Source organism: Gopherus evgoodei, chromosome 11 (assembly GCF_007399415.2).
Source record: "Gopherus evgoodei ecotype Sinaloan lineage chromosome 11, rGopEvg1_v1.p, whole genome shotgun sequence".
NCBI lineage: Eukaryota > Metazoa > Chordata > Testudines > Testudinidae > Gopherus > Gopherus evgoodei.
The window spans coordinates 49,721,046-49,748,769 of record NC_044332.1 but is presented as its reverse complement, the minus strand read 5'-3'; the positions used below and the strand labels follow the sequence as shown (position 1 = coordinate 49,748,769).

The following is a 27,724-nucleotide window of genomic DNA, read 5'->3' as shown; positions in this document are numbered from 1 at the left end:
TTCTGAAGAAGAGAAACAAAAATATATTTATTTTAAACAATTTCCATGAGTTTACTATCTAGTCTATGTTCTTTCAATACAAAGAGCTACAGTTTAGACTTTGACGTTGCATTTGACTCAACACAAATAAAATGTCTGTTTATTGTCACAGGGCAGGGTTCCCTTATCCTGGATCCTTAATGCAAATAGTCCTCATACACACTAGTAGCAAGTTCAACGCCAAGTGCTTTATAAACATTTGTTCCCTACAGCATACGACTTTTCCTCAGGTCTTTACCTAATCCCAAGGCAAAGTGCAGAAGAGAGGGAGACATCTCACCTCTCTAAGATAATTGTCTCCTTTGCCCTGCCTGCCCCTCTCCCTCCTGTCTCTCTTTTAACCATCCTCACCTGACCAGCTAAATTCCCTGGCCGGTTGATTAATAACTTGGTACTTAACCAATATCTCATCACATTGACTTATGAGGGGGTTCTTACCAAGTGCACAGAGTCAGCCTTTAGCTACTCACATTATTGACGGTGCAAGGGTACAAACTTTCACCTTCAGGTCCAACAGGAAAGTCTGAGAACATCTGTTGCTTGTGGAGATGGTCTCAGACCAAAACCCTAGTTCCAAACACCCTCATACCTTGGGGAGAAGGAGGTCTGATGAAGGTTGGGTTGCTCCATGTGGAACAACCTCTCAAACACTAAAGGACTTGAAATCCATATTTGGATCTGAAATTTGTGGTTCTGGCCTATCTCTAGTTCCTCATTGCTGTTAAAGTGCAGCACAAAATTCAGATCCATATGTTCTGTTAAACTGATCAAGCCCAAATTAAAAGACTGACTCCAGCCATTTTCATTGCTCTGGTATATAACCACCAAGGATGTAGGTAAATCCCTTAAAGGGGAGAAAGGATTTAGCTACATGGGATATGTTCAAGGGGCCCCTGATCCATGTATATGCAAACCATTTTATGCAAAGCCCACCTTTGCACGTATCAGTTGCATATTCATTACCTCCCAATTTGTGTGTACTTCAGCACAAACCAGAGACCCTTTTCCTGCAACAATATTCTACAGTTTTAATATGAAATGGATTTTTTACTTGTGAGTAAAATTTTAACACAGCTATGGAATTCCTGTTCCTAAATAGGGTGAAATCCTGGCCCTGTTGAAATCAATGTACCTCAGTAGGGCCAGGATTCTAACCTAGCATGTACGGTAGACATGCTAAGAAAGAAAATATTTACTTTAATGCAGGATTTTCAATAAGAAACGTCCTATATTTAAAAGGCCTGATTTTCAGAGATGGCTTCTAACTTAGCAGGTGCAATTTTGCATGCACAAATAACTCTGCCTCATTATTTGTACCTATATGTCGGATTGTTACATGTCAAGGCGCTACCATGTGCAACTGCAGTTATTTGCATGTGCAAGATGTGGGCCCAAGTATTTGCATTTGCCTGAATATTTGGGATTGAGGTTGAAGTGTTAGGCCCTATATGTTCTCAGAGTGGTATTATGGGCATAATTTTCAATCCAGCCTTCACTAGAGCATCACTGTGCCTGTAGTCACTTTCACTTGGACACCTAAGCATCTAATTTTTTACCTAGTGACATTGCATCTAAAAATAGCTGTGGGTGAAAAACAAAAACAAAACAAGAAAGCAATTTCTGAAAATACATGTGATGTATCTTAACTTTTTGCCTGGGATTTACTGTGTTGACTCAGAAATGTGTTGACTCAGATGCAAAAATTAGATTGGATCCACGTGTGGGGTTATTTGAATCAAGGGCTTTTGGTTTTGCTCAGGTTAAGGGCCAGCCAGGAAATTCAGAGCTCAGCTGGACCAAGAGTTAGACTTTGAACCACCAGAGACATGGGAATTTAGGGGGTTAAAGCACAAGTTCAATTTTTAGCATAATAATAAACATATATGTTAAACTGAATAAACAAACAAATGTGGTTCCCGTAATAAACAGAGCAATGAAGCTTCCCCCATGTTCATGTAATGTTTCCCTTCCCTCAACTTCACATGGAGAATTGCTGTACTACAATCTTTTTAATCCTCTTAGAAAAAAAATATAAAAACTATTTAAAATGTTAGTTCACAGCTCTTGTTGGTTTAACAAGCGTTAGGTGGCTAAATCACCTTGGAAGATGTGCCTTCGAAACAAATTTATCAACTAAAGGAATATTGGGTACAATGGAGGATATATCTTTGACTTTTTGTTTGTTTGTGGTGGTGAAACTTGCTGGTTTGACTTTGATGTTTTAAACACAACTGACATCTTGTTAGAGAAATGTCTGAAGCATAAACTACCTCTTAATGCTCTATTTTTTTTTGTCGTCAGTTAAAACCAAGTGAGTCATTAAACAAAAGATATTCTTATAGATAATTACATTAACACTTCTTCCATCTAGGCTATGTTTTGAAAAGTTTTGCCACAGTTTAGAGGACTTAATTTGTGCTTAATCTATTATAAGTGTTATGCACACATAATGCCTGATATATACATAAAGTGTCTCCTTTCCTTCCCATTCTATATCCAAACTTATTAAATAATTTCCTATAATCTTGGGTAAACTATCCCTTCCATCTTCAATCCATACACTACAGAAATCTTTAGTCCTAAAAAAACCTAGACAATTGCTGACCCTTTTGTTTCAGCAGCAGTAAAATACCAAAATACTGTATAGAGAGTTCCATGAAGTCCTTAAGAGTGCAAGCTTGTTTATGGGGTTTGAATCCCAAAAGGCACACTTCCCTGACACTGATTTGTAAGGAGTTTTTGAAGGTGAGACTGAAATCTCACATTCCATTCAGAAACAAAACAAAATCCCATTGGTAACTACAGAACATCCCAGGAGAATGGCGTAGGAAGGGATGTACTTATTTCTATGGAAACTTGAAGAAGGAGAATTCATTTGATGTACTGTATTTAGGTCATTGTTCGCTGATCAATATTTTCTCAAGACTGCTGAAATTCTGATATGCTTCTTTGACTGCAACAATCTCAACTGGTGACAGTGAAGAAGCATGACCTTTACATTACTTGTTACTGAGCCTGACATATGCACAGTACAGGGAAATATGTTTTCAATAAGCCTGATTAGAATTTCAGAAACAAGTGACAGGAGTTAGAGACATGTCACTATAAGCAGGGATAATGGGCCCACCTGAGCTGTCATAGCAGGGTCTTGAAGCAGAGAAAACACAAAAGCAGTCAGACTATATCACTAGTTTTCCAGAACCTTGCGCTGTCATTCGGTTTTCCTTTTCTTTCTGTTTTCAATCAGTTCACCCTGGAAGACTCCTTTTCTGGCATCTCATTCCAAATCACTGAAATCTATTCCAAACCGTTTGTTACCAAACTACTGCAATGGATGTTATTTTGATCTGTACACATCTGTCTAGTATTTCTTCGGTGTTCACCACTTCAATGATCTTTGTCATCACTGCTGCTAAGTACAAGGTCAATTCATGTTACTGAACCTAATGTCAGTCCGATACCAGCAACACCAGAAAGCCACTTCCTCTCTCTTTCTATACTACCCTGCAGCTGCAGATCAAACAACATACCTCAGTTGAATACCTCCCCCAAACATACTCAATCATAGTCCAAGGAGTGTGGCTCTGCAGTTGTCTCATATTTCAGATACCCTAGCCATTTTTTAAGCCAATAACCCTTTATGCTTTTCTCCACCAGTTTTTAGAAAACTGAAATGTTTTGACTCCCAAGTTCATTTACGTTCAATGGTCCCAGTTTGTCCCCCACACCCAGATGAATGAAACACACACACACCCACACACACACACACACACACACACCATGTTTAAAAAGCTCAGTAACTCAGCTATTGTGGCCAGTCTAGTGTAAAAACAGACAATGGTACTGAATGAGCTGCCATATGACAAAAGCTTTGGGTTATTATCTGAGGAATCATGTAAGTTTGTGAGTGACCCTAGATTTCAGATTTCCTGTGATGGTAAAGACTTAGCATGATATATCAGTGATTTCAACCATGAGGACCAGACAGGTCTGGAAGTGTGGGCCATAGGTTATGATTTGTGTTAAAATATTAGTATGGAGAGACAAGAAAAATCCCAGTGATATCCTAGGAGTTACTGCTAAGGGCCCTGCAGCACATGCATGCTGTCCTATGGGTGTGACTGACTGGAGAAATGTGGTCTCTAGCTTACTGACTGGAATGACAATTGCATTTAAATAAAAGTCCCTAGTCTCTGCTTCAGAAACTCAAATATACCCTAGTCTGAGCCACAGCACAGGCCACAAGGTTAACAAACATACAAGTAAATCCTTCAGACTTCTAGTTACTGCACTTCTTTTCACAGTTTTGTTCTTCTGTGGTGTGCACACTTGTATACGTGGGGCCTGATCCTGCTCACGATGGGACTTCTGCCAATGATTTCAGCAGCAGCAGGCCCTTTAATAAAGTTCTTTGAAGAATATAATATTTGGCTCACTAACATAGGAAATAAATAGCTGTAACTCTCACACAGAGAGGACAACATTGGTAACACAAGGGTTGATGGGGAGTGCTGCAAAGCTTTTCCACAAACCAAAGTTAGTCCCTGAAAATCTGTTCTATACTAACAAAGCTGGGTCCACAGTGTGCTAGCTGCATTCAAGAATAACAAAAAAAAATCAGCACTTTAAATAATGTCAGTCCTGTCATAAGGTTATGTCGGGGCAAAATGTGTGGCTGGGTGAGTCAGTATGAATCCTGGACGCCATGTGGTTTTACTGCTGCAGTTTCTGCCTATGGATACTAACACCATCCTGGCTACTGAAGACGATACCTAAGATGTCAGACACGACTTTCCTCCTCTTCAACTGCTCGGTGAAGACCTGGAATGAATTTTAAAAGCTGCTTTCGGACACTCCCTCTCCTATTTTTCCGTGGGAGTGTTCCAAAAATATTTGAAAAACTGCCTCCCTCCCATGAGGGCGACATTGATCCACTGCTAGCCAGACTGATGCTTCTGTTCCTCCTCAGTGAATATTTCCCTACTTCAGTGTCATTGTCCCTCGAAAAGAAGCAATCGTCATCTGTGCTCGATTGCTGGCTCAGAGTCTCATGAGCAGAATCCTCAAAAACACAGGTCTGGTAGAAGCTATCCTCACTGTCCACTGTCATTGAGCTCAGCCGACTTTTACAGCTGCTTTCGCTGGAGAATCGGGGTTTAATTGGGAAGGCAGGCCTTGGTGAAGCACAACTACCAAATAAATTGGACTCCAGTTCCAGGGTGTCAAAGTTGTTGTCAGTCACCTCCCCTAGGAAAAAGGTATAAAAGTAGCGACATTATACAACGTAAATTACGGTAAAGACCAGAGCACAGGAAGTTTGTGTATCAAGGATAATCTACAACATTGCAATCTGAATTTCCCAAAGTGTCATTAGAGAGATATGTTATTGGCAATTCACGCCTACATGTTTGGCTGGTTGAAGAGAGCTGCACAAGGCATGTCAACAGTTTTATTTTGTCTCCCCTAGATTTCTCTGTTCCTCCTTACTGTCATGGTATCAGCTTTTTTCTAGCCAGGGAGATGGGGAAGAGCCCCATGGATTTATCATGCCAGTTTAGAACATTGATCTATCAAGTCCAGCCTCCTGCCTTAGGCAGTGACCAATAACTAATACTTTAGAGGAAGGTACACAGCTAATACACCTATTGCTTCCCCCTAGATAAACAGAATGAAGGTCATTCCCTGAGTCAGTCAGTAAGGGAAAGGAGGAGAAAAGTGTGTAATCAATGCCAACTTCTGTTTTCTAGAATTCATACAAATGACCTTTTGTTCTGCACCAGCCAAGGAGACAGACATCCCCATTCATTAATCCCTGAAACAGTTTTTCCACCCAGTACCCTCATTAACAGGGAAAAATAAGCCAAATGAAAATCAGACCCAGCAAACACTTGCTTTCGACTGAGCACACAGAATTTCTGCCGAAGAAGCTGTGATGGTCATGAAACGTACTGTGGTTTCCTAACAGGAAATCAAAACTTACCATGCAGCAAGCGTTGTTCCTGTAATTGCAGAGACCGGAACTCCACCCATTTTTCCTGCAAAGTTTGCTGTGAAAGGTAAATTGCAAATGATGATTAGCACTAACTTTCACAATGTCAAGCTTGTTTAGAGAAATGGTGTATTCAGAAAAACTGCAGCTTAGTTCTAGGAAGCGGGTACTTTCAATAAAGCGTATGTTCTCTTAACAGTCGTATTAAGAGAGCCTGCTTGAAAATTAGTAAGTTTCTCCCAGAAACAAATTATTCTGTTAATTTTTGTTTGACTTTTGGTGATGCACCTAACACATGCAATTATGGAGTATTCTCTGGGTTCTCTTATTACCCATAGATATGATAACACTAGCTATTTGAAGCCAGGTTCAGCTCCTAAAAGAAGAGAATGCAAAAGTTCAGAGGCATGATACTATAACTACCTGTACCAACAGCATTTTAATACTATCTGCACATCCCATAATAGAAGCACATAGCATCTTTGAAGCAAAAGCCATAACTGTAGTACAATAATTATATAATAATCACCAGCAAGGACAGTATCTAGTGAAACTCATTTGCCAAAAGAAAGGCTGGGAGAGAGATTATCTAGTTATTTGGAATAAGAAGATCTCCAGAATTTCCAGCATTGGTTGCTGAATTAAAATTGCCAGTCATCCCATTGTGATGCCAGCATCATGGACTGTTAGGGCACTGTGGTCTGGATATTGAAAAATGCTCAGCTACCATTTAGTAACCAAACTGAATGACCAGATTTTTCAAAAAAGCTCAGCACATCAGGAGCCCAACACTTTTGAAAATGTTGCCTTGTTAAGTATGCAAGTGGGAATTGATCTCTTCTGGAAATCTATCCCCAGCCGTGGGTGCTAAGCTCTTGAAAAAAAGGCACATGTGCTTCTCTTGCTTGTTTTGCCATGAGCAATGTTCTGATGTCATGGTTAGCAACAGCACTTTCAGTCTGATGCCTATAAAGGATGATCTAGCCTGATGTTGCTGAACATTTTTGCTTCCTCCCTGCTGCATGCTTATCTAGACATCTCAAATGCAGTTACAGATTTTAATTAAAACTATAAAACCTGTAACATTTTGCTTTAAGATGGACGCAATAGGGCCATCTGCAATGATGTAAATGAACAAAGTGCACCTATAAATAGACAGCTAGACACACCGTTTCCTGATTTACATAGGCAAAAGCTTGATGTTGGATACAAATGCAAATTTTTGCTAATACCATGTGTGTGCAGACATTTGTGTGGACTGTTGTTTCAAGTGCAGTTACATTAGACTACCGCCTCCCTTCTTAATGACTAGAAGTAAGTGGATAACTGATTTTTGGTTTGGTTTGGAACCAAAAAAAAAAACAAAACAAATAAAATTAGTTCCAAGTCGACATAAAACAAACTAAAAATTTTCTTTCTTGCTGCAGTGAAAAACTGTGAGAAAAAAATGTTTGGAAATGTTAGCATCAAGCTTCTAACAAGCACTACTGAACTTTTCAGAGGCCTATAATTTGGCCAAATTTGGGTGAATTCTCATGAGGACAGCAAGACACCTTTTATTGATTATTCAGAATATCCAAGATTTTCCTTATTCTCATCATCATCACATCAGAGTCCCAGCTATCCTCTAATTATGGTTTCTGGCACCTAATTGAAATTTGGGAGCACTTGGACTCTCAAATAAATGCATCCATCTGTTGCTGCCAAGATGCTAGCTAGACTTCTTTTCAGTTTGTTGGCCCAAAAGTTTAGAACACATCTCTATGACAACGCACTTACATGTTCAGTCCCTAGTTCTGTAAAAAGGTTATTTGTATCAATCTGGCAGGTTATGTCAAAAACCAAAACAATTCTTAAACTCTAAATGTGCTTATTCTGTTTGCAGTGTAGTTGTAGCCGTGTTGGTCCTAGGATATTAGAGATACAAGATGGGTGAGGTAATAAAAGATACTCCCTCAACCACTTTATCTCTCTAATTTGGTTTATAATGACTCTTTGTACTTGTGGTTATTTATCACATACTTTAGTAGAGTCTCAGTTTAGAAGCCATTTTGGGAACTGATCTTTTATAAACAAAAATAGGTTTCTTACCATTGTAACCACACTAATATGAAACCAGTGGGCCCTGGCCCACAGCCCCACAATACTATTTTGTGAGGTAGTGGTTTTGCACTTCTGGGAAACTATAGTTGGCAAATTAACCCCCTTCTTGATAACAGGGCATATAGTTAAAGATGCAGCAGTTTTGCTTTATCAGTGACTTAAGCTTAGAGATGCTGTGGTCTCTGTTGTGAGGTCACAGGATGTTCAAAATGACCGGCCCTATTAGCACCATCATGGAGCATTACAGTGTGGTCTGCACGGCAGCAAGAGGACTAGCCATTTTGGAAGCAGATAACGGTTTTAATTAAATCCTGAACAAGGGCAGAAAGAGGGGGATAGGGTTAGATTCTGAATCTGGAAGGGGAAAGGAAGGAGATGAATTTCATATTTAACAACTCCACTTAACAGGGCTAGAGTTCAGCTGCTAAGAAACAGGTGGGGGATATTTTAAATCCATCACTGTAAAGTAAGTAGCTCTGTCCCACCTGCTGTTTGTCAAATCAAAATGTACATAGGTATATCACAAAGCACAGTAACTTTATGATGTTTTTCTTAGGCTCAGATGCTTTTCAAAGCTTTTATCTGAGAGGGAGAGAGAGATCAATTGTCAGGCAGTTTATCCCAGCCTGTACAACTAACAGTAATGGACTCTGTAACGGACCCTGCCGACATAATAATCAACTGTTGTGGTCTCATTAATCACAGCAATGAAATGTCTGGCTCTATGACTTGGCTTATTTCTAGTTCTTTCTGGATTAGGTGGTGGTGGCTGCTTGCATACTTAGGTGATTTAATCAAAGTTGCCAGTCCAACACCAGGGTCATTTGGAGGTCAAACTGAGGTGGTGGACCGATGTGATGTAAGCAACGTGCTGGGCATGTGTAGTTCCCCTACCTCCCTAAATCTCTTAACACTGAGGGACAGGGCAGAACATGGTAGATTGCTTAAAAGCAGCACTGCGTATGAAGGAGCTTTGCCTCAGAGTCAACATACAAAGACGCTCCTGGTAACAGGGCCAGCTTTAGGTCAATTCAACCAATTCCCCTGAATCGGGCCCCGTGCCTAGGAGGGCCCCGCGCCCAAGCCCTGCCGGTGCGCTGTACCAGGGTGTCCCAGCTTCCCCAGGGGGCAATTTAAAGGGCCTGGGGCTCCCAGCAGGGACTGGAGCCTCAGGCCCTTTAAATTGCCACCAGAGCCCCAGTGCTGGAGCCCTAGGGTAGGGTGCGGAGCTCTGGGGCTATTTAAAAAGTCCGGGGCTCCCCTTGCTTCTACTGCCCCGGCCCTTTAAATATCTGTGGGAGCCCGAGGGAAGAAGTGGGGCTCCAGCAGCTATTTAAAGGGCTGGGGCGGTAGAAGCAGGGGAGCCCCAGCCCCTTTAAATAGCTCCCAGAGCCCTGGAGTAGTGGGGGGGCTCCAGCTGCCTCTGCGGCCCCAGTCCTTTAAATAGCCCCCAGAGCCTTGCCGCTTCCCCAGGGCTCCCACAGCTATTTAAAGGGCCAGGGCGGTGGAAGCAGAGAAGTCCTGGGCCCTTTAAATACCCCCAAGCTGCTGCTGGTACCCTGGTGGGAGAGGGAGAAGGAGGGGGCACTTACCCTACAGTGTGGGCTATATCCCGTGTACCTGCACCCCCTGCCCACAGCCAGCTCCTGCTGCAACCCTTGCCCGCACCAGTCCCAAACCCCCTGCCCTGCCTGCACCAGCCCCTACCTGCAGCCAGCCCCGCACCCCCTGCCCACAGCGAGCCCATCTCCAGCCAGCCCCAAAGTCCCTGCCTGCAGCCAGCCCCTGCCACATCCCCTGCCCTTCCCGCACCAGCCCTGCACCCGCTGCCCTGCTTGCACCAGCTCCGCACACCCTGCCCTGTCTCCAGCCAACCCCTGCCGCACCCCCTTGCCTGAAGCCAGCCAATTCCCGCACTTCTCTGTCTCCAGCCCTGCCAACCCATGCCGCAACCCCCTGTGGCCCTGCCTGAAGCAAGCCAGCCCACCCCACCCCACAGCCCCTGTCTCCAGCCAGCCCCGCACCCCTTGCCCTGCCTGCAGCCAGACCCTACTTCCAGTCAGCCCCTGCCCTATCTCCAGCCAGCCCCATGTCCACTGGTGCCCTGCAGTTCCCAGGGCAGCAGCCCTGGTCACCTGCTTCAATGAGAGAGGCAGGGAGCAGCTGGGACCCACACATGTGCACACCCTAGGGTGACCAGACAGCAAGTGTGAAAAATTAGGACAGGGGTAGGAGGTAATAGGATCCTATATAAGAAAAATACCCAAAAATCGGGACTGTCCCTATAAAATCGGGACATCCTGTCACCCTAGCACACCCACAGGGAGTGGTGGGACCCACACGTGAAACGGAGCTCATTTCTAGTTCAGGCCAATCTTTTTAAAAAAGAACTTTAGATAGAGTTAACATACATCTGTATTTTCCCAGACATGTCCAGCTTTTTGGTTCTTAAATTGCCAGCCGGGAGAAATTTTTAAAAATACAGACGAATGGTAACCCTATTGGTACAAAAAAAATACATACTGTGGCACATCCCTTAAATCAGAACTTTTTATGGGGAACCGGTTGCTAAGAAATGAAAGGCTTTTATTTTTTTTAAGTCATCCTCATCCTTGCTGGCGCCCCGCCAGAAATGTTCAAATTGGGCCCCGCACTTTACTGGGCCCAATTACTATTACTATTAGAGTAGCTGCATTACATAGCACCCACAGGTCCCAAAGGAGAGTGAGAATCCCTGCCTTTATATTCTAAATGAAGACAATAAAGGAGAAACTGGAGCACGGAGACACTTTAAAGGCCGAGTACTTCATTTGTAATGAGAGAGTAAGTGGGCACCACTGTGGTCTCAGTTACACTCCACTGAAATCATTAGTGTCACTAGTGAGAGGTGAATCAGGCCCAGCATTATTTAAAAGAAAAGTAAAACAGTAAAGAGGATGGGTCAGATTCTGCTTTCAACTGCTTGGGTCAGGATGGGTCAAATTCTGCTTTCGACACCAACTCCAGATATGCGGACACTAGTGAATGGTTTGACTACATCAGACAGGTATGTTAATTGGATCAACTTGATGACTTATCTTGTACACATAGGGTACGTCTACACTGAAATTAAAAACCTGCAGCTGGCCCATGTCAGCTGACTCAGGCTTCCGGGGCATGGGCCGTGGGGCTGTTTAATGGCAGTGTAGATGTTCAGGATGGGCGGGGGGGGTGGTTTGTTTTGTTTTAAACTCTGTGAATTCCATGGCATGGTACAAAACTGCTGGTGGTATTTGCTAAATACAAATCAAATTAAAAATCATACCAACTCTGTTAATAAAGAATGAATCAAGGTTTGTGTCATAATACCTAGCTCTTGCCCGTTACTGACACTGACATGGCAGAGATTATTATAGGTTTACAGAAGTAGAAGTAATTCTATCATTTAGATATTTTAGGTGCTTATATGCCCCCTATCACCGAAGTATTTGAGTGTCTTACAAAAGCCTGTGATGTAGGGAAGTGCTATTATCCCCGTTTTTTGGGTAGGCAACTGAGACAGAGAGACTAAGTGACTTGCTCAAGGTACACAGGATGTCTGTGGCAAAGCAGAGTATTGAACCCCAATTCCCCAAGTGGCAGGCTAGTGTCCTAACCGCAGTACAATCCTTCCTCTCAATCAGTCTTGAAAATATCATCCAGCAGCTTTGGGCTATCCTGAGTCAGCAAACATTCCTTAACGCTACTCCTCACACATGCTACGTATGAACAATGTCCCAAACTAGATGACATTAAGTAGATGATGAAATGAGGGCCTTGGGTATTTTGGGGTTCCCCTTGTGAAGAAGCATCCTCTTCACAAAGATGGCCAACACACCTGGTATCCTCACTGGTGTAGAAATAGCAAGGTCAAAGACATAGGAAATGAACTAGCCTCTCAGCACTTGAGGCAGGAGGATTTGATGCATATTGGCAGGGCAATGCGAGAGGTTGGATTTCCAATGCCTGTTCCTTCTTTGTCTGCAGATAAATAGATGACTTCGGTCTTCAGGTAATCAATCTGGCACTTTTTACACATAACATATTTACCACATATTAAATTACCTTCAATAACTGCAGCTTGGTTTCAAGTTCCATTCTCCTAACAATCCTGGCTCCATTAACAGTCTCTAATCTGTAAAGAACAATTGTTTTCATGACTGAAATGTACAAAGACCATTTAAGCATGTATGGGTATTACATTACTACTAGTAGTTAATGTTCACACTGCAATAGCACACAGAGGAGCAGTAGGCACAGTAAATATCCTAAAGAGCTCACAATCTAAAAAGCAAGTGGAATATGGAGGGCTGGGGAGAGGGATGCAGTTAGGATATGTTCTCTCTCTTGAATCAGCTATTTTAAGGAGTGATGTGTTTCCTGTGTTACAGAGGAATCAAGCCACTTTGGAAAATTCCAAACACAGGAGTGTGGAGAAGCAGGAGAGGGTGAGGAGAGAGTATTAGGCCAAGACAAAGAACGGTAAATATAAAAAAGGGGATCCTAAGGTCAATGAGGACAAGGAGGTAAGTGCAACAGTCTTGACCAGTTAGTCTTCCTACATGTTTTATGTCAGCAAGCAGTGAGAGAACTAACACTACTTACCACAAAGATCCAAGTATGTGAGTGAGAGATTGAGGGGGTCTTGTAATGGCCTGGAAATTCTTCCAATGGATCATTCGATAAGTGCCTGTGACAAACAGCTTTGTGCTGATCCACTGCGAGAACCTGCCTCATGCTCGATAGTGCTTGCAAGAGTAGAGTGACGATATCCCATTTTTAAAAGGGTCTGTCCCATATTTAAGCTCTCCTGCAGGTGCCCTGAGTTTTTCTTAAAAACAGGCAAATTGATGCCTCCTCTCATCAGTACTGGCAGGTCCTGCTGCTGGCCCGAGCCCTGCTTGCCAGCCACCCGCCCACCAGTGGTAAGTGGAGGGGTTCTTTGGCTGACGATGGGAGTGGGTGTGCAAGGCTGGTGGGGAGGTGATTGCACTACATGGGGCTGGTTGCTCCCCAGTGGTCTGCCAGCACAGCCCCCATTGCATGATGGCTCTTGGCCAGCAAGGCCCTGCCCCCTGTTCAATTTCTGGCGGGCGCTGGCTGTGAGCTGTGGCAGCCAGCGGGTGCTGGTAGGCGTCAGGCAGCGCCTGGTTATGTTTCACCTGTGCTGCCCACCCATTGACCCTTTACATGTTCCCCTTCCCACTGTTCTCTCCCTGTTTTTCCCCTTCTCTCTCCCCCCAACCTCTCTGCTCCTCCATATCCCCCCTGGCAGGGGGGGTCCCACTCCAAGCGCTGTGAGGAGAACCAGCCCCTGGTCAGAGCGCTCAGCTCACCAGCAGCCTGGCTGGCAGGCTCCTTCCTTCCCCCACTGTCTCTGGTTGGGCCAGCACCCCAGGAAAGTCCAAAACCCTCCTGCCTTGGGTCCTGTCCCCAGGGGGCCAGGGCTGCTCTGGCCCCTAGGCACTTTCCCCTGCTGACCCACCTCTCTGGCCAGGCTCCGCAGCTGCTGAAACCCCTGCAGTCAGATTCCCTGGGCCCTGGTGCACAATGCATCCTAGGGCTTAACCCCTTTCTGCCCACACTATAGCCAGGGGACAGGAGGCTGCTGGGTTATGTCAGTGGCCAGCAGCAGCCTGGAGGCACTAGCTGCCTTTCTACACTGTGTGAGCAGGAAGGGACAAGCTATTTCCAGCCACTGAGATGAGCTCTGCAAAGAGACAGGCCAGATCGTCCCAGCAGCAGGGGAGAAGGCAGCTCTCGTCCCTTCCCTCCTGCACAGTGCCAAAAGGCTGCTGCTGGCCACATTCTGGTATGAACCCTGGCAGAACAAGGGTGGGGAGGGGCATGTGACCTTGAGTGCCCAAACCACCACCACCACCCGTGTTGCCTCAGGAAGATGTGATGCCAGGTACCAAGAGAGGCAGGTCTGTCTCAGGGGTCCAGTCAGACATGGAGGGCAGAGTGTGCCAGGCAGGGAGGGTCAGGTCAGTTGGTCACCCCCTCATATAAGAGAGGTGTATGGGAGTGTGCGTGCATCACTTCTCCCCATGTGGGGGGGAGGGGAGGGGAGGGGAGGAGAGGGGTGTGTGGGTGTGTGTGTGGGTGTGTGTGACCCCTCCCTGTGTGAACCCTAAAGTCTTAAAGATAAGAAGAATCCAACTGCTCAGTATTTCTTTTTAATAGGGGCTCAGTCAACTTGATATTAATTTGAATGTTTGTTCTGCATAGTTCTGATTGACTGCCACTGAACTCGCTTGAATACGAGTAATTTTATCAGATGTCCTATATTCACCATAGGGAAATATGGTCACCCTATGGAAGAGCAGGGTTCAATTCTAATTTGGGCAATTACATTCTGCATATTTGATGGGCTACGGTAACTCTGCATTTCTTGTCCTAAACTGTCATGTAGTGTGGCTTTATGATTTTGAACTTGCTACTGTGTTCCTGTCTACAGGCAGAACTGTGGATCTTATTTCATCAGCAGAATTTGATTTAATCCTTTTTGCCTTAGCATCAGAAACAGCACATGGAGCATCAGGAAACAAGTAAACCTTTCTTCTTAGGCTCACAATGTGAGAAGGAATTAAACAAAAATGTTTGAAAAAACACTTAATTACCTTAAATAATTCCCTGAAGATTTTATCAAGTCCACCATTTGCTTGTGACTAAAACCTTCAGTGTTCACTCCATTGATATTGGCTAGAATATCACCTGGTAAATTTAAACACAAGTAAAATGAACATCTCAGGTACTCACCATTCTTTCCACAGTCTCTAAAACAAAAACTAAATGATACAGAAACAAATGGGAAAGGAACCAGAGCCACAAACCATAGGAAAACACGAATAGTTACCTGTTTGCAGACCAGAAAGATGGGCAGGACTTTCTTCTTGTATTCTGCAGACATAAGTGCATATTTGCAGGGAGCAAGCATTTTGGTGTTGTAATCTATGTGTCTATAAATATCAAATTGACAGTGTTACCAATATTAAAACCTCAAAATCGATGTAAAAAGTTAAATATTGTCTTACAGCCCCATCAGTGCACTGTAAGTGTTCATCTTATTTTTAGTTTTCTTATTTTTTGTATTGCATAATGTTTTATTATTTTTGTTGTTATCACAAATGAGAAGTCAGGAAGCCTGGGACAATAGGAATAGGATATTTCCTTCTTAGGAGAGAAATGCGTGGAAACAGAAAAACAAATAATAAATTATCCTTGTTTATTTTATTTACAATATGTACCATTCCTACACAACATAGTTTTAAATCAAGATGGCTATTAAACAGTAAAAATAATAGTTTAGGCCTATTTATAGACAAGAACAACTTGTCTTTAAATGTAGGCGAGAACAATTTTCTGGTTCTAGACAACGTGGACATAGATTATTCTCTTGCTTACGCTACAACAAGCTACCATCTTGTAGGATCCAGTTTTAACAGTGTAGAGTCTGACACAGCCTGGGAACATGATTTAAAAAAATGTTGTCCCCCTCTATGCTACCATATTTCAAATGCCATTTTAACCATCAGTAATATTAGATGGGACAACAGGCTATTATAGATAACTGAGAAGCAAGGAAAATTAAACCTACTCTTGTCCTAAGTCATTTTTAAGCTGTAAAAGCTCTGCATCCCAAAGAGCACATTGTGTCCACACCTGCTCCAAGAAAAAAATAGCTGCCTCTTTTTATTTTGAAATGAATATTTATTAAATTATTTTAAAAAATCAAGCAAAATCCATCATCTGTATCACATGTACTCTGAAAAATAGCCAGTCAGGTCATGTAACTATAAATACCTAATCAAAATCTCTGTTATCTTGCAAAGACTTAAGAAATAACCAGCCCTGTTGGTTGCCTGGTAATATCAATATTTAACCACCTCTTCCTACCACAATACAGGACTGGAGCTGTGCAAAACTAACAATGAAACAACGATACCACCACTCACAACTACCATGTCCGCTTCAGGAAGAAAATTGACTGTGAAATCTATAACAAACATCACATCTACCATGATCTCTCCGCCACCATACAGTCCCTGAAATCTAACCACCAGAGAGTGATCAAACTAGTAGACAAGGAGACACCATTGTCATGAGTGGCGAATATAATAGGCCAGGAGAGGCTCTGCCATGGGTGTCAGATGCCCAGTTGCGGGGTTTTGGGGGAAAGTTTTTGCTTTATTATGCCCCATACAGGTTCTGAGGCAGCTGAGGAGGTGGTATGTGCTATTCAGCTTCCTGGGTTCATCAGTAATCTTACTGGACTCCCTCAACTGATGAACCCAGGAAGTTGAGCAGCAAATACCGCATCCTCAGCCACCCCAGAACCTGCACGGGGCATCTGAAAAGCTTCTTCAAATGACAATGAGACATTTCCCTGTGGCTGAGCTGGGGCTCCTCTGGGCAGGTGGAGGGGGCTTGGGGCACCTCCAGGCAGGTGGGGATGGAGGAAGGCTCAGGGCTTCGGCTGGCCCAGGACTCCTCCAGCCAAGGGGGAGGGCGCTCCGGCTTCTGGCCTGTGCGAGGCTCCTCTGGCCAAGGGGAGTGGGAAGGATGGGGGCGTGCTCGATATTCCTCTGAGCGGGTCAGAGTCTCATGGCCCTGGCCACAGGGGAGGGGCAGGGGGTCTCAGGAGTGTGGCTGCAGGGGAGAGGGTGCAGGCAGATGTTAATTAGGCCAACTGACAACTCTCCAACATCACCTACTATAAAGATCTCAAAGAAGATCCCACACCACAATTTACCCAGGATATCATCAAATCCTTCCCCAAACAATTCCAAGAGTAACTCTACAAACTCATTCCAAAGGCCTCCTACATGCTTCCTAAGATACGCAAACAAGGGAACACAGGCAGACTCATCCTCTCTGGCCACAGCACTCTTACTGAAGGAATATCGGGACTCATAGGAAACCATTTTCTAACCAATCACCACACAAAGGGCACAACTGACTTCCTTCACAAACTCTGCAACATTAACAACCTCCCTCAGAACATCATCCTTACCACCATGGATGTCACTTCCGTATACACCAACATGCCTCACAACATCAGCATCATTGTCTGCCTCAAAATATTTACATGATAATATTTACCCTCAGATATCCACCCCCAAAGACATCAGCAAACTCAACCATTTCATCCTCACCCATAACAATTTTACATTCAACAACAAACACTTTGTCCAAAACATGGAAACAGCCATGGGTACTAGGATGGTCCCCAATATGCCAACCTCTTCATGGGCCACTTTGAAGAATTTTTGGACAAACAGCTCAAAACCAATGATATACCTGATATTTTCATCTTTTGTACAGACTGTTTAAACTCCCTCATAGATTTCCACCACAAATTCAACAACCACCATCCATCCACTAAACTCTCTCTGGAACACTCCCACACTAACATCAACTTCTGGATCACAACCAGCTCAACAACGGAATCCTAGAGACAACCATATGCAAGAAACCCACAGATCACCACACCTACCTTCGTAGATCCAGTAACCACCTCAAACACACAAGAAATCTTATCTACAGCCAAGAACTCAGATACAACAAACTGTGTTCTGAGGAGAAAGCCCAGGATATATACCTTAACACATTTAAAACTGTCTTCACCAAACAAGGACACTCCACCAGACAAGTAGATCACATCATGGAACAGGCCACCCAAATGTCGCAAGAGAACCTGCTTCATTACAGAAATAAAACCCTTTCTGACCAAATACCCCTAGTTGTCACCTGCCACCCTATGCTGGAACCCAATCGGGGTATCATGAAACAGTTACAACCCATACACAATGCGGACCTCATCCTGAAAGAAATATTTCCTGATCTTCTATTTCTGGCCTTCAAACAGCCCCCCAACCTCTCCAAGATCATCATCAGAAGCAATTTCCCCACAGACCAGGACACACCAATTCAAAGCAGCATCAGACCCTGCCAGAACAAATGCAAAACCTGCAGACATATCTCCTCTGCTGTGATGATCAACAGTCCCCACAACACAACTTTCAAGACCCCTGGGTCCTATACATGCCTATCACAACATGTGGTGTGCCTCATTCAGTGCACTAAATGCATTAACAACAACGTGGGTTAAACCAGACAATCAATACGCTCTCAAATGAACTCACCCAAAAAATGATAAAACAAACATGTAACACCCAACAAAGCGATCAGTCCTCATTTTCAAAGGAAACCTGCACAACACTTTCAAAAGATGAGTCTGGGAGCTTAAATTCATATCCTGCTAGACAATAACAAACATGGACTGAACAGAGGCACTAGATTTGTGGCTTATTACAACAATCTGTAACCTACTAACCCCCTCTTTTTGTCCTATGACTTAGAGGTGTTAACGGGCCACTTTGTCTCGAATGGTCCCTTACAATATGTGCTAACATATATGCTAAACAATGTGTTTCACTTTGCATTTAGCTGTCACAGACAGTGCTTAATTTGTAATGAAATTAGGTACTAAGGCTTAAGAATTTTTTTTTTTTTTAACATTCATAACTGATGCAGCAAGCCCAGAGGTTCTGGGGCTGTGAACTGCCAAGTCTAGAGGTTCTGGGGCTCAGTCTTGGCACAAATTAAGCACTGCACTCAGTCTCAGAGTACCTTTCTCAGACCTGAAGAGGAGCTCTGTGTGGCTTGAAAGCTTGTCTCCCTCATCAACAGAAGTTGGTCCAATAAAAGATATTACCTCACCCACCTTGTCTCTCTAATAGTGAAACTAAGACAGCCTAAACTCACACAATTCTGAGTTTCGTTACAACCCTAAAATCCTCAGCAGGTTCACAGATCTTTCTAATCACAATATGGATCAAATGGTGAGCACACCTGGCATGAGTTATTATTCATAAAGAAACTACACAATTCAGTGATTTCAACATTAGGCACAACTTAATGCTTTCAGTTAAATCCCATATTCAGAGGATTCAGAATCACACCAGTATATGCCATTTAACATTGTCCTTCCAGACTGAAAGTTTATACCAGCCTGAGTAATATTATCTAGCTATTTAGGCCTTAATCTTGCACACACATGTATGTACATTAGTAACTTTTTAGACACATGCATAGTCCCATTACAACAGTACTGATTGCCACAATCGGATTACAACAGACTGAGGCCATCACTGGGAAGTACTGGTAGAATTGTTCAAATGGGCAGAAACTTTCAAATGCAAAACTTTCACTGTAATTCTCATAAACCACCTGCAAATGGTAGCATAGAGATTCATACAGTCCTATTCGGGGGTGCCTAAACTCATACTGTAATAATGAAATAATCACATCTACACAATGTAAAGCCTTCAGGCCAGATTTTTTTTTTTTAAAAAGATGCTTAGGTGTTGCTCCAGTCAGCATTGCAAAGCCTAAGAGTATGTCCACACTGTAGCTGGAGATGTCATTTCCAGTTCAGGAAGAAAAACGCATGCTAGCTCTAATCAAGCTATCTCACTGAAAGTGTAGCTGCGGTGGCAGGATGGACAAGCCACCCTGAGTACAATCCCATCTGACACCCTGGTTATGTACTCAGTGCGCCTAGTCTATCCTGCAGCTCATGCCACCACAGCTATACTTCTATTTTTAGCATGCTAGTTTAATCAGAGCTAGTTCTAGCAAGGGTTTGTCTACCTGAGCTGGAAGTTACACCTCCAGCTCAAGTTCAGACATACCCTAGCTAACATAGGAGCAGGGGTGCTGGGACAGTGTGGGGATGGATAGGAGCGAGGGTGGGGTGGGGCCTCGGGGGAAGGGGCAGCATAGGGGAGGGCCACAGCTTGGGTGCTAGTGGTCCCCCCACACTCACTTGTAGGGAGCTTCCACCGCCGCTGCTTAGGAGCCTAAGTCTTGTGTGCAGAAGTGATTTAGGCTTTTAAGAGCCTATGTGTTACTGAAAGTCAATAGGATTTAGGCTTCCTAAGAGCCTAAATCAATTCTGAAAATGGGACTTAGGTGGTACAATGGCAAGTGGAGTAACACCTAAATACCTTCAAAATCTGGAGCAAAATCAACCTATTTCAGTACCAAACAGATACTGGCTTTTTATAGACCAGGCTAGCAAGTGAGAGGCTCACAGACAATGTACATTCAGGAAGATATGCCAAGAATAGTTATTTTTAATCTGAATGCCACAGATAATGAAAATCTGCCCTGTCAATTCACACAAAAGCACAGTAATTGACTCAATTATCTTCACTTCTAAAAGCTCTCCACTATTCCTAACCCGAATACTTACACACTCATTAGTCACAGAACTAATTCAGAAAAAAGTTATGCTTCTCCTAATACACTAATTTGGCTGAAAAATTATTTATTCTCTGTGCATAAATATGGGAAATGCTTCAAAGATGTACAACAACACACTGTAAATAAATGGATGGTTTCATTCCTACGTATTGCAAATGGGGAACCAGATCCTAAATGCCTGATGCTTCCTTGAGAACATTTCTAATTTATTATTTATATAGTCTGCTAAATATCTATCTTATTTATCTCACATCATTAACATCAGTGATCTATTTTAAAGCTACAACCATTCCACCCACAGTAATTATGCAAAATGATAAATGGATGCAGATAAAGACTACCAGTATATAAACAAATACACACACACATTTGTTCAGTATAGATTAGAATACAGTATGAGGAGGTGTTCTATACTATTGTATAGACAATGCTTTGAAAACTGCATCAGTTTGTTTTTCTAGTGATCCAGGTCAAAGTATTAACGTAGTCAGCTGAAAGAGGACTAGCAAAGATTTATATCTCCCAAATATATAAGAATCTGCAAGGCCTGCTCCTGTAAATCTCAGATTACCTCTGTGACTAAAGGCTACAGGATCAAACTCTCAAACTATATTGAACCACAAGTAATTTATTTTATTTTTTATTATTGATGTGTTTTATTGACTCTTGTATGTGTGTCTTTGTCTCCCTCTATACATATAAACAGAGAGAGAGAGAGAGAGAGAGAGAGAGAGAGAGAGAGAGAGAAAGAAAGAAAGAAAGAAAGATACACACATGCATACATTACAAATATAAATACACACACAGAGAGTTATTTTTAAGTAAATTGCATGAAAAGTAAAATAGTTGAACTTAGTATGCTCATTATTATTATTTAAAAAATTCTTACTGTAGTTCCTCTGTACACTTACTTCCAAAAATATATCTACTTAAAGTTTAAAAAGAGATTTTAAAAAGATAGTACAGTGTTTTCAGAAGAGAGCATGTGTGTGTTATTTTCCCATAATGGATCAAATATCTATATTCTATACTTGTTCTTTACTCCTTCCAAGTTTGTAGTGGGCTCTGTATAAAGAATGTTTTGCTGTTTCCCCTCAATATCCATGAGGAAATCCCATACAAGTTAGATACACACATTGAGGCTATAGAGAAGAGATCCCTGAGTTGGGTAACATAAGTGTCTAGAATACTTATATAGCAGCATTAATCTAAAGCACTTTAAAACTATTAATTCTCACATCTCCTCTATGAGGCAGGTAAGCACCATCATTACCTATTTTTCAGATAGTAAACTTAGGCCAACATAAGTTATATGACTTGTCTAAAATTACTCAAGAAGTTAGTGATGGGGGTGGGAATTGATATCAGGAGTCCTCTTGCTTTCTAGCCCTCTATTCTAATCGGCTGACGACACTCCCTGCTTTTGGCAACAAGAAGCATATTGTGGATTCAGAAGGAGGATTAAAACAACCATGTCATGGAATAGGAAGAGCCATGGAAGTTGAGGGTAGCTGGATCTAGAGTTTTGTTTTGGCCCGTAATAAAGATAGGGCCACCTGCAAATTTGGGATCTGGATTCAGATCTGAATCTCTCTGAAGTTCAGGTGTAATGGCTGGTGATCAGAAGATTTGGTCTGTGTCTTCTATTTGCAAACCCTTTGAAATCCATCACATTGCGGGTCCATCACTTTAATTCAGCATGGACACAGACCTATCATAGTCAGTTAAATAGATAATCTATATTCACAGTGCTGAAGTCTCACCTCAATTTCAAATCCAAATGTTTCATTATCTTCTTTGACAATAGCAAGAAGCCGTCTGTAAGAAAAATACATAAATCTGCATATAAAGAACACAGCACCCCATTTGGAGGGTTTATTTATTACTCAGAAATGCAGAATGCTGCTATTTATCCAACTGTGACATATCAGCCCTATCAACAGTCTGGATTCATGGCATGCACGTTTATAGACAGTCATAAATCTTACGAGCCCTTCCTCTCAATATTCAAATTACTTTTTAAACCCACCTGCTCTACACTGCTTGCTAGCTACTGTGTATGAATGAACCACCATTCTCTGCCCGGTATCTGTGCTGAACCTGCTCTTGCTGTTAGATTGTAAGCTCTTCAGGGAATGGCTTCTATTTCATTTTCTGTTTTATATTTTTCCTATCCATACATCTATAGCACAATATAAATCAGAGCAAGTATTACAATAAAAAGCAAATCTCTTTACCTTTGTGGCCCAGAGGAGTCACCTAAGGAACTTGATCTGGTTAAAGCAAGCTGGAAACAGAAATAAAGTTTGCCATTGTCAATATGTCCATACATTTAACTTTACGTATACAATGAATAAAAATCAACAAGTTAATAGAAAAACTACACGCTGTACCCTACAGGAGCACAGAAGGTGTTACTGCTGCCTAGCCTCCCTTGGTGTTCCCCCTGGTGTAGAAGCAGGTGCAGAATGCTTAGGGGATGTGCTGAATCAGGGCATCTCACATCCACTCTCTCCAGTCATTCCTGGCCACTTTAGGGATAGCATTGGCTGCATGCAAGTCCCTCAGTAGAGGGGAGAGTTTGTAGCCACTTTGCAACCTCTCCCCGGCAGTTTTCATCTTGTGGGTGCTGTTCCTTAGGTAATGCCTAAAAAAAACAATATAAGCCTGAGATGAGTCTAGTCCTAAACTATACTGGGTAAGGTAAGACCAGAATAGAGAGGTCCCATTCAAGGCCTTGGTACCACCATCCAATGGTTGGCACTTAGGTGGTCTGTTCATCATGCATGAATTGAACAGCAAGGTTCAGTATTCTCCATAAATCTGCTATAAACAAAATCTCTCTGATCTTCCATACCATTCCCAGTCTCTGTTTCATTTCCAAATGGAATGATGAGGGAAGAGACATGTCTCTGGGAAGTTTGGCAGATTGCATAGTGCTGTACCAGTCAATAAGAAAGGCACTTCTGATGCTACATCCCTCAGTAATAAACACACAGTGGTAAGTAGGAGCAGGTCAGACAGAAGAGAGAAAAGAGATTTCATTTTGTTAAGCTGTCTCTAGGTCCATAGCGATGACGCTGAATAACAGAAAGGTAAACTATAAACAAACGGGATTTAATTTGAAATAAAAGTTTTAAGTAAAACAGTAAATCTGATCAACTTAATGAAAATGACAACTGTAGAACCTCAGTTTTAGAAGCTAAATATAAAGATTGCAAACAAATTTCCATTCCTCTTCATATCCATCTTTTTAAAGCTGGCTGGCTAATTCTAATTAATAACCGTCAGTATATAAACCTATCTGCTTTCTAGGGCTGACTTACCATTTCATGTGTAACACTCAGTGCTTTTACAGGTCATTCATCACACATTGTTTCAGTATTGTTATGATACAGAAAATCACAAGTAGGAGCAACATTTCCAAATGGGTGTGAAAGTCACTTAATATGATCTTTCCAGACTCTCTAATACAAAGTGGAAATACTGCAGTTTCTGAATCCACCATGTGAAAACATTTTGGACATGATATACCATTATGTGACTCCAGTGTTATGCCACTGTAAAATCTGCAATAGTCCTCCACTCGAAAACTGCAATGAATTAAGCCTTATTTGAAAAACTCTCCAATATCTCTATAGCCAAATGTCAGGCATGATCCTGCTGCCAATAGGATAAAAATGAAATCCATTGATATATCGCGTTGCCACTGGCCAACAGAAACATGAAGTAACTCACAGCACACTTTTGTACTAGGAATGGCCACATAGGACCTTTGTGATCAGCTTTCAAAAGCTCAGGAACAGGTGCCCCTCAAAACCAAAGCCCTGGAGGGGTATGTAACTTGGTTAAGCGATGACTAGGATATCTGCTGAAGAGTTTGAAGGTTGTAAATATAATGGAAGGAGTTGTTTAGGGTAATGAAAGCAGTTGTAATTAGAAGTAATGGGCTGAGACTATGAAGAGGGAAAATTTAAGCTGAATAATAAGAAAATCTTTTTGAGAGTGAGACTGGTTCGACTGTGGATTTCACTCCACAATTGAAGTGCTGGGAGTTTAATTGCTTGGGACATTTTAAACTGGAAAGGACAATAGGCTGAACTCTGTAGGAGAAACCCTGTGCTGGTCAAGTAGCTGAATGTTTCCTATGATTCTAGAACCTATTTTGGCATAACGTAGGAATGCCAAGAGACAGTATTTTGTGGAACTTTTCAGATAGGAGGAATGACACTTAATGTTTCACCAATATCAGGGCTTTGGAGTGGAGCCCGGAGCAGCTCCAGAGCAGTGGAGCTGCAGGTTTTTGCCTGGAGCTGAAGCGGAGCCAGAGCACAGCTCCAAAGCCCAGACTAATATTGTGGAAACTACACTACTGTGCACTGTGGAAAATGTACAACCTGATCCAAGTCTGAGCTGTGCAGGTCTGAACACCTGCTCTCTGCAATCAGGCGCAGCCTAGCCTACACATGGCTGGAATCCACAGGCCCTAGACACGCTATCTTACTAGGGGACTGTAGGTGTATCACAAATGCATTATTTGGAGTGATGTTGGGAGGCATATAATGTACATGAATCATGCAGTGTGTTTTTCAAAACATTTGGGAACCCTTCCAAATGCAGTCTGAAATATGTGGAGCTTCAAGGCCAGTAAAGGGCATGGGCAAGGCTGGTTCTAGGGGCAGGAGAGCAAGGTAGTCATCTTCAAGGGCATGCTGAACTGCTATGCCGCTCAGTTCTTATTTTCCTTTTCCTCGAAGGGGGGCAGGTGCTAAAAATATTTTCCATCCTGTTCAGCAAAATAGGTAGGGCTGCTCCTCGGTGTAGGTGGTTCTAATCAGAGTTAATATTTTTATCGTGCCAACAGTGTATTTTAATAGCACAAATTCTTTTTACACCTCTCTGGCACCTTCCAGCAGAGGACTTGAAAGCATTTTACAAACATTAATACTTGACACCCCGTGAAAAGAAGAAGAGCTCTTTGTAAGCTCAAAGTGTGCCTCTCTCATCAACACAAGTTGGTCCAGTAAAAGATATTACATCACCCATCATATCTCACCCCATGAGAAACTCAAGTAGAATGATCCCTGTTTTACAAATGGGGAAACTGAGGCAAAGATAATTAATTGACCAAGATCACACAAGAACCAGCAGTAGGACTCAAATCTTTTTGACTCCCACTCTTGTGCTTTTACCACAAAGCCACTCTTATCTCTACGAGCATTCATCCACGAGTAGCCAAATGGGCCTATTACCTTCTCTGCTGACACCAATGAGAAATAGAGATACAACAAAAGAACAAACCGCCTGGGTTGGGATTCAGAAGCCCACAGTTTTGGCCTAGCTCAGCTCCCATTGAAGTCCATTTTCCATCTTCTTCAATTGGAGTAGGATTAGGCCAATGCAGAGCACTTTTGAAAACCCCACAATAGGAGTATTGCATCCACACAGTGGTACTTCCAGAAGTGCTGTGATAGCAAAGGAAATGCTGATTTGCTAATGCTAATTTCAGCATTTCTAAAAGCAGATCTAGGTTTCACCGGGAGTTATTGAGGTGACTAAATCCCCATGTGTGAACAGGTATCAGAGTGTCTGTGTGACACGAATCATCGTTACAGGAATACTCTTATCTCCATGCATATTGGAGTCCAACAGCATACACACATTCACGATGCCAGAAAAACATAACTTGATATTTCAGCCAAATAGAAAAGTATTTAAGAAATCAGAAGGATTCTGAAAAAGCTAACATTAATTTTAAGCAAAGATTCTTGCCAAAATATAAATTACAAATGAGGAACTACTGGCTTGTATCACAAAAATGTCTATGGACTGCAAGCTAACATAATAAAACATATGACAGACTTCAGAGGGATAAAACTGTGCCTCATCATAAAACAACCATCTCTGTCCAAATCTTATTTCAGAAACATGTATTTGTTTTTGGGGAGGAGTGTTAGAGGTAGGTTGGGGAGAAGTGTTACATGCAAGCTGTTTGTGAGAGTTAAATAGGCACATAACTTTAAACTGATCTACTTCTCTAAAGTATCCATCTTCTTTGCATAGGTTGGTTCTCATAGCAAATACATGTGTTGCAATTTATTTTTAACAAACATGGGCACGTAACAACCATTACTGTAAATGTTATCTCTAAATCAGTCATGATTACCACAGAAAACCATAGAAAACTGCCTATCACAAGCAGTTGTAACATAACAAAGAATCATCAACGGCATTCCACAGAAATACATTAATCTGTTTAGTTCTGGCTCTGCTTTATCTTCTCCAGGATTGTACAAAGAGAAGGATTAAGTGCACTTATATTGTTATACAAAGTGAATGCTTAAGTGCGCAATCAGTATGTAGATATTCTTTGATAATTTGTGTTAATATGTTTTATGTACTTTCAATTTAGACTGCTTTACATTAGATTGTTAGATATATCCTATAAGTGCTTATTTGCCAGTTCACAGCATTAGCAAAAATAGAAATGGGCTTTCTTAGAAGCCAATTGCAAACAGAAATCTGTCATGCTCTGAATGAAAAAGAAAGAAAAAGAATACTGTATTGAGAAACAATTCAAATCAGAATCACTTCTAGCAAAATACTTCAAACCAGATGGACACAACTAATGAGAGGTGCTTTCAATCATAGATTTAGAAGGCAGTTCATGAGGGAACCAAAAGCCCAAATACCGGAGCAAAGTAAATTAAATGATCAGAAAAATGCAGAAATCAAGAGAGTTTTCTCAACGCAGCTGTAAACAGAACAAACCCTAATGCAGCACAGCTAGTGACTTAGCTGCAAAAGAACTTTATGTTCCGAGTTGCCCTAGAAACTTACCATATTAGTGTTTTGTTTTAAAGGTTTTAAACACAATCCAAGAAAACAAATTCCCTCTGGTGTAATTCCACTGACTGTATTAAAGTTAAACCAAGGTAGAATGTGGCCTGCTACATTCTACAACAAAGCATTAAAAATCACGTTGATAACCTTGTAGCTTACACTTAGAAATTAAAAAAGAAACCACACAGAAAAACCAGTTATCTGTCCTGCAAAAATTGGACCTTCCACAATGTCAAAAACTGAAAACGTACCTGTTTGCGTCCCCTTGGTAACGTCCCCACTGTGTTTGCCAGACTCTGAATTCTTCTATTATCCATCTGGGGACTGCACATCGGCTCTAAGTAAGGTGTGTAACTTGGACTAACACAGTAGCCCACAAAATTGGCATTGCGGTTTTGCTGAATGAGCTTTCTTAAGGACATGTTGGACGAAGGGCACTTAGACTGGCATTGCTAAAAA

The 27,724-nt window shown here is 42.1% G+C and overlaps 1 protein-coding gene across 1 annotated transcript; it reads right to left on the bottom strand.

Annotated features, from left to right (window-relative positions):
- On the bottom strand, positions 1-27,724 carry CYTIP (cytohesin 1 interacting protein). Its single transcript, XM_030580602.1, has 8 exons — positions 27,517-27,724; positions 22,660-22,709; positions 22,186-22,240; positions 15,009-15,111; positions 14,773-14,866; positions 12,215-12,284; positions 6,020-6,086; positions 1-5,286 (listed from the first exon to the last, which is right to left on the bottom strand). The coding sequence occupies exons 1-8, from the start codon at positions 27,685-27,687 to the stop codon at positions 4,820-4,822; spliced, it is 1,077 nt and encodes a 358-aa protein (XP_030436462.1). The 5' UTR covers positions 27,688-27,724; the 3' UTR covers positions 1-4,819.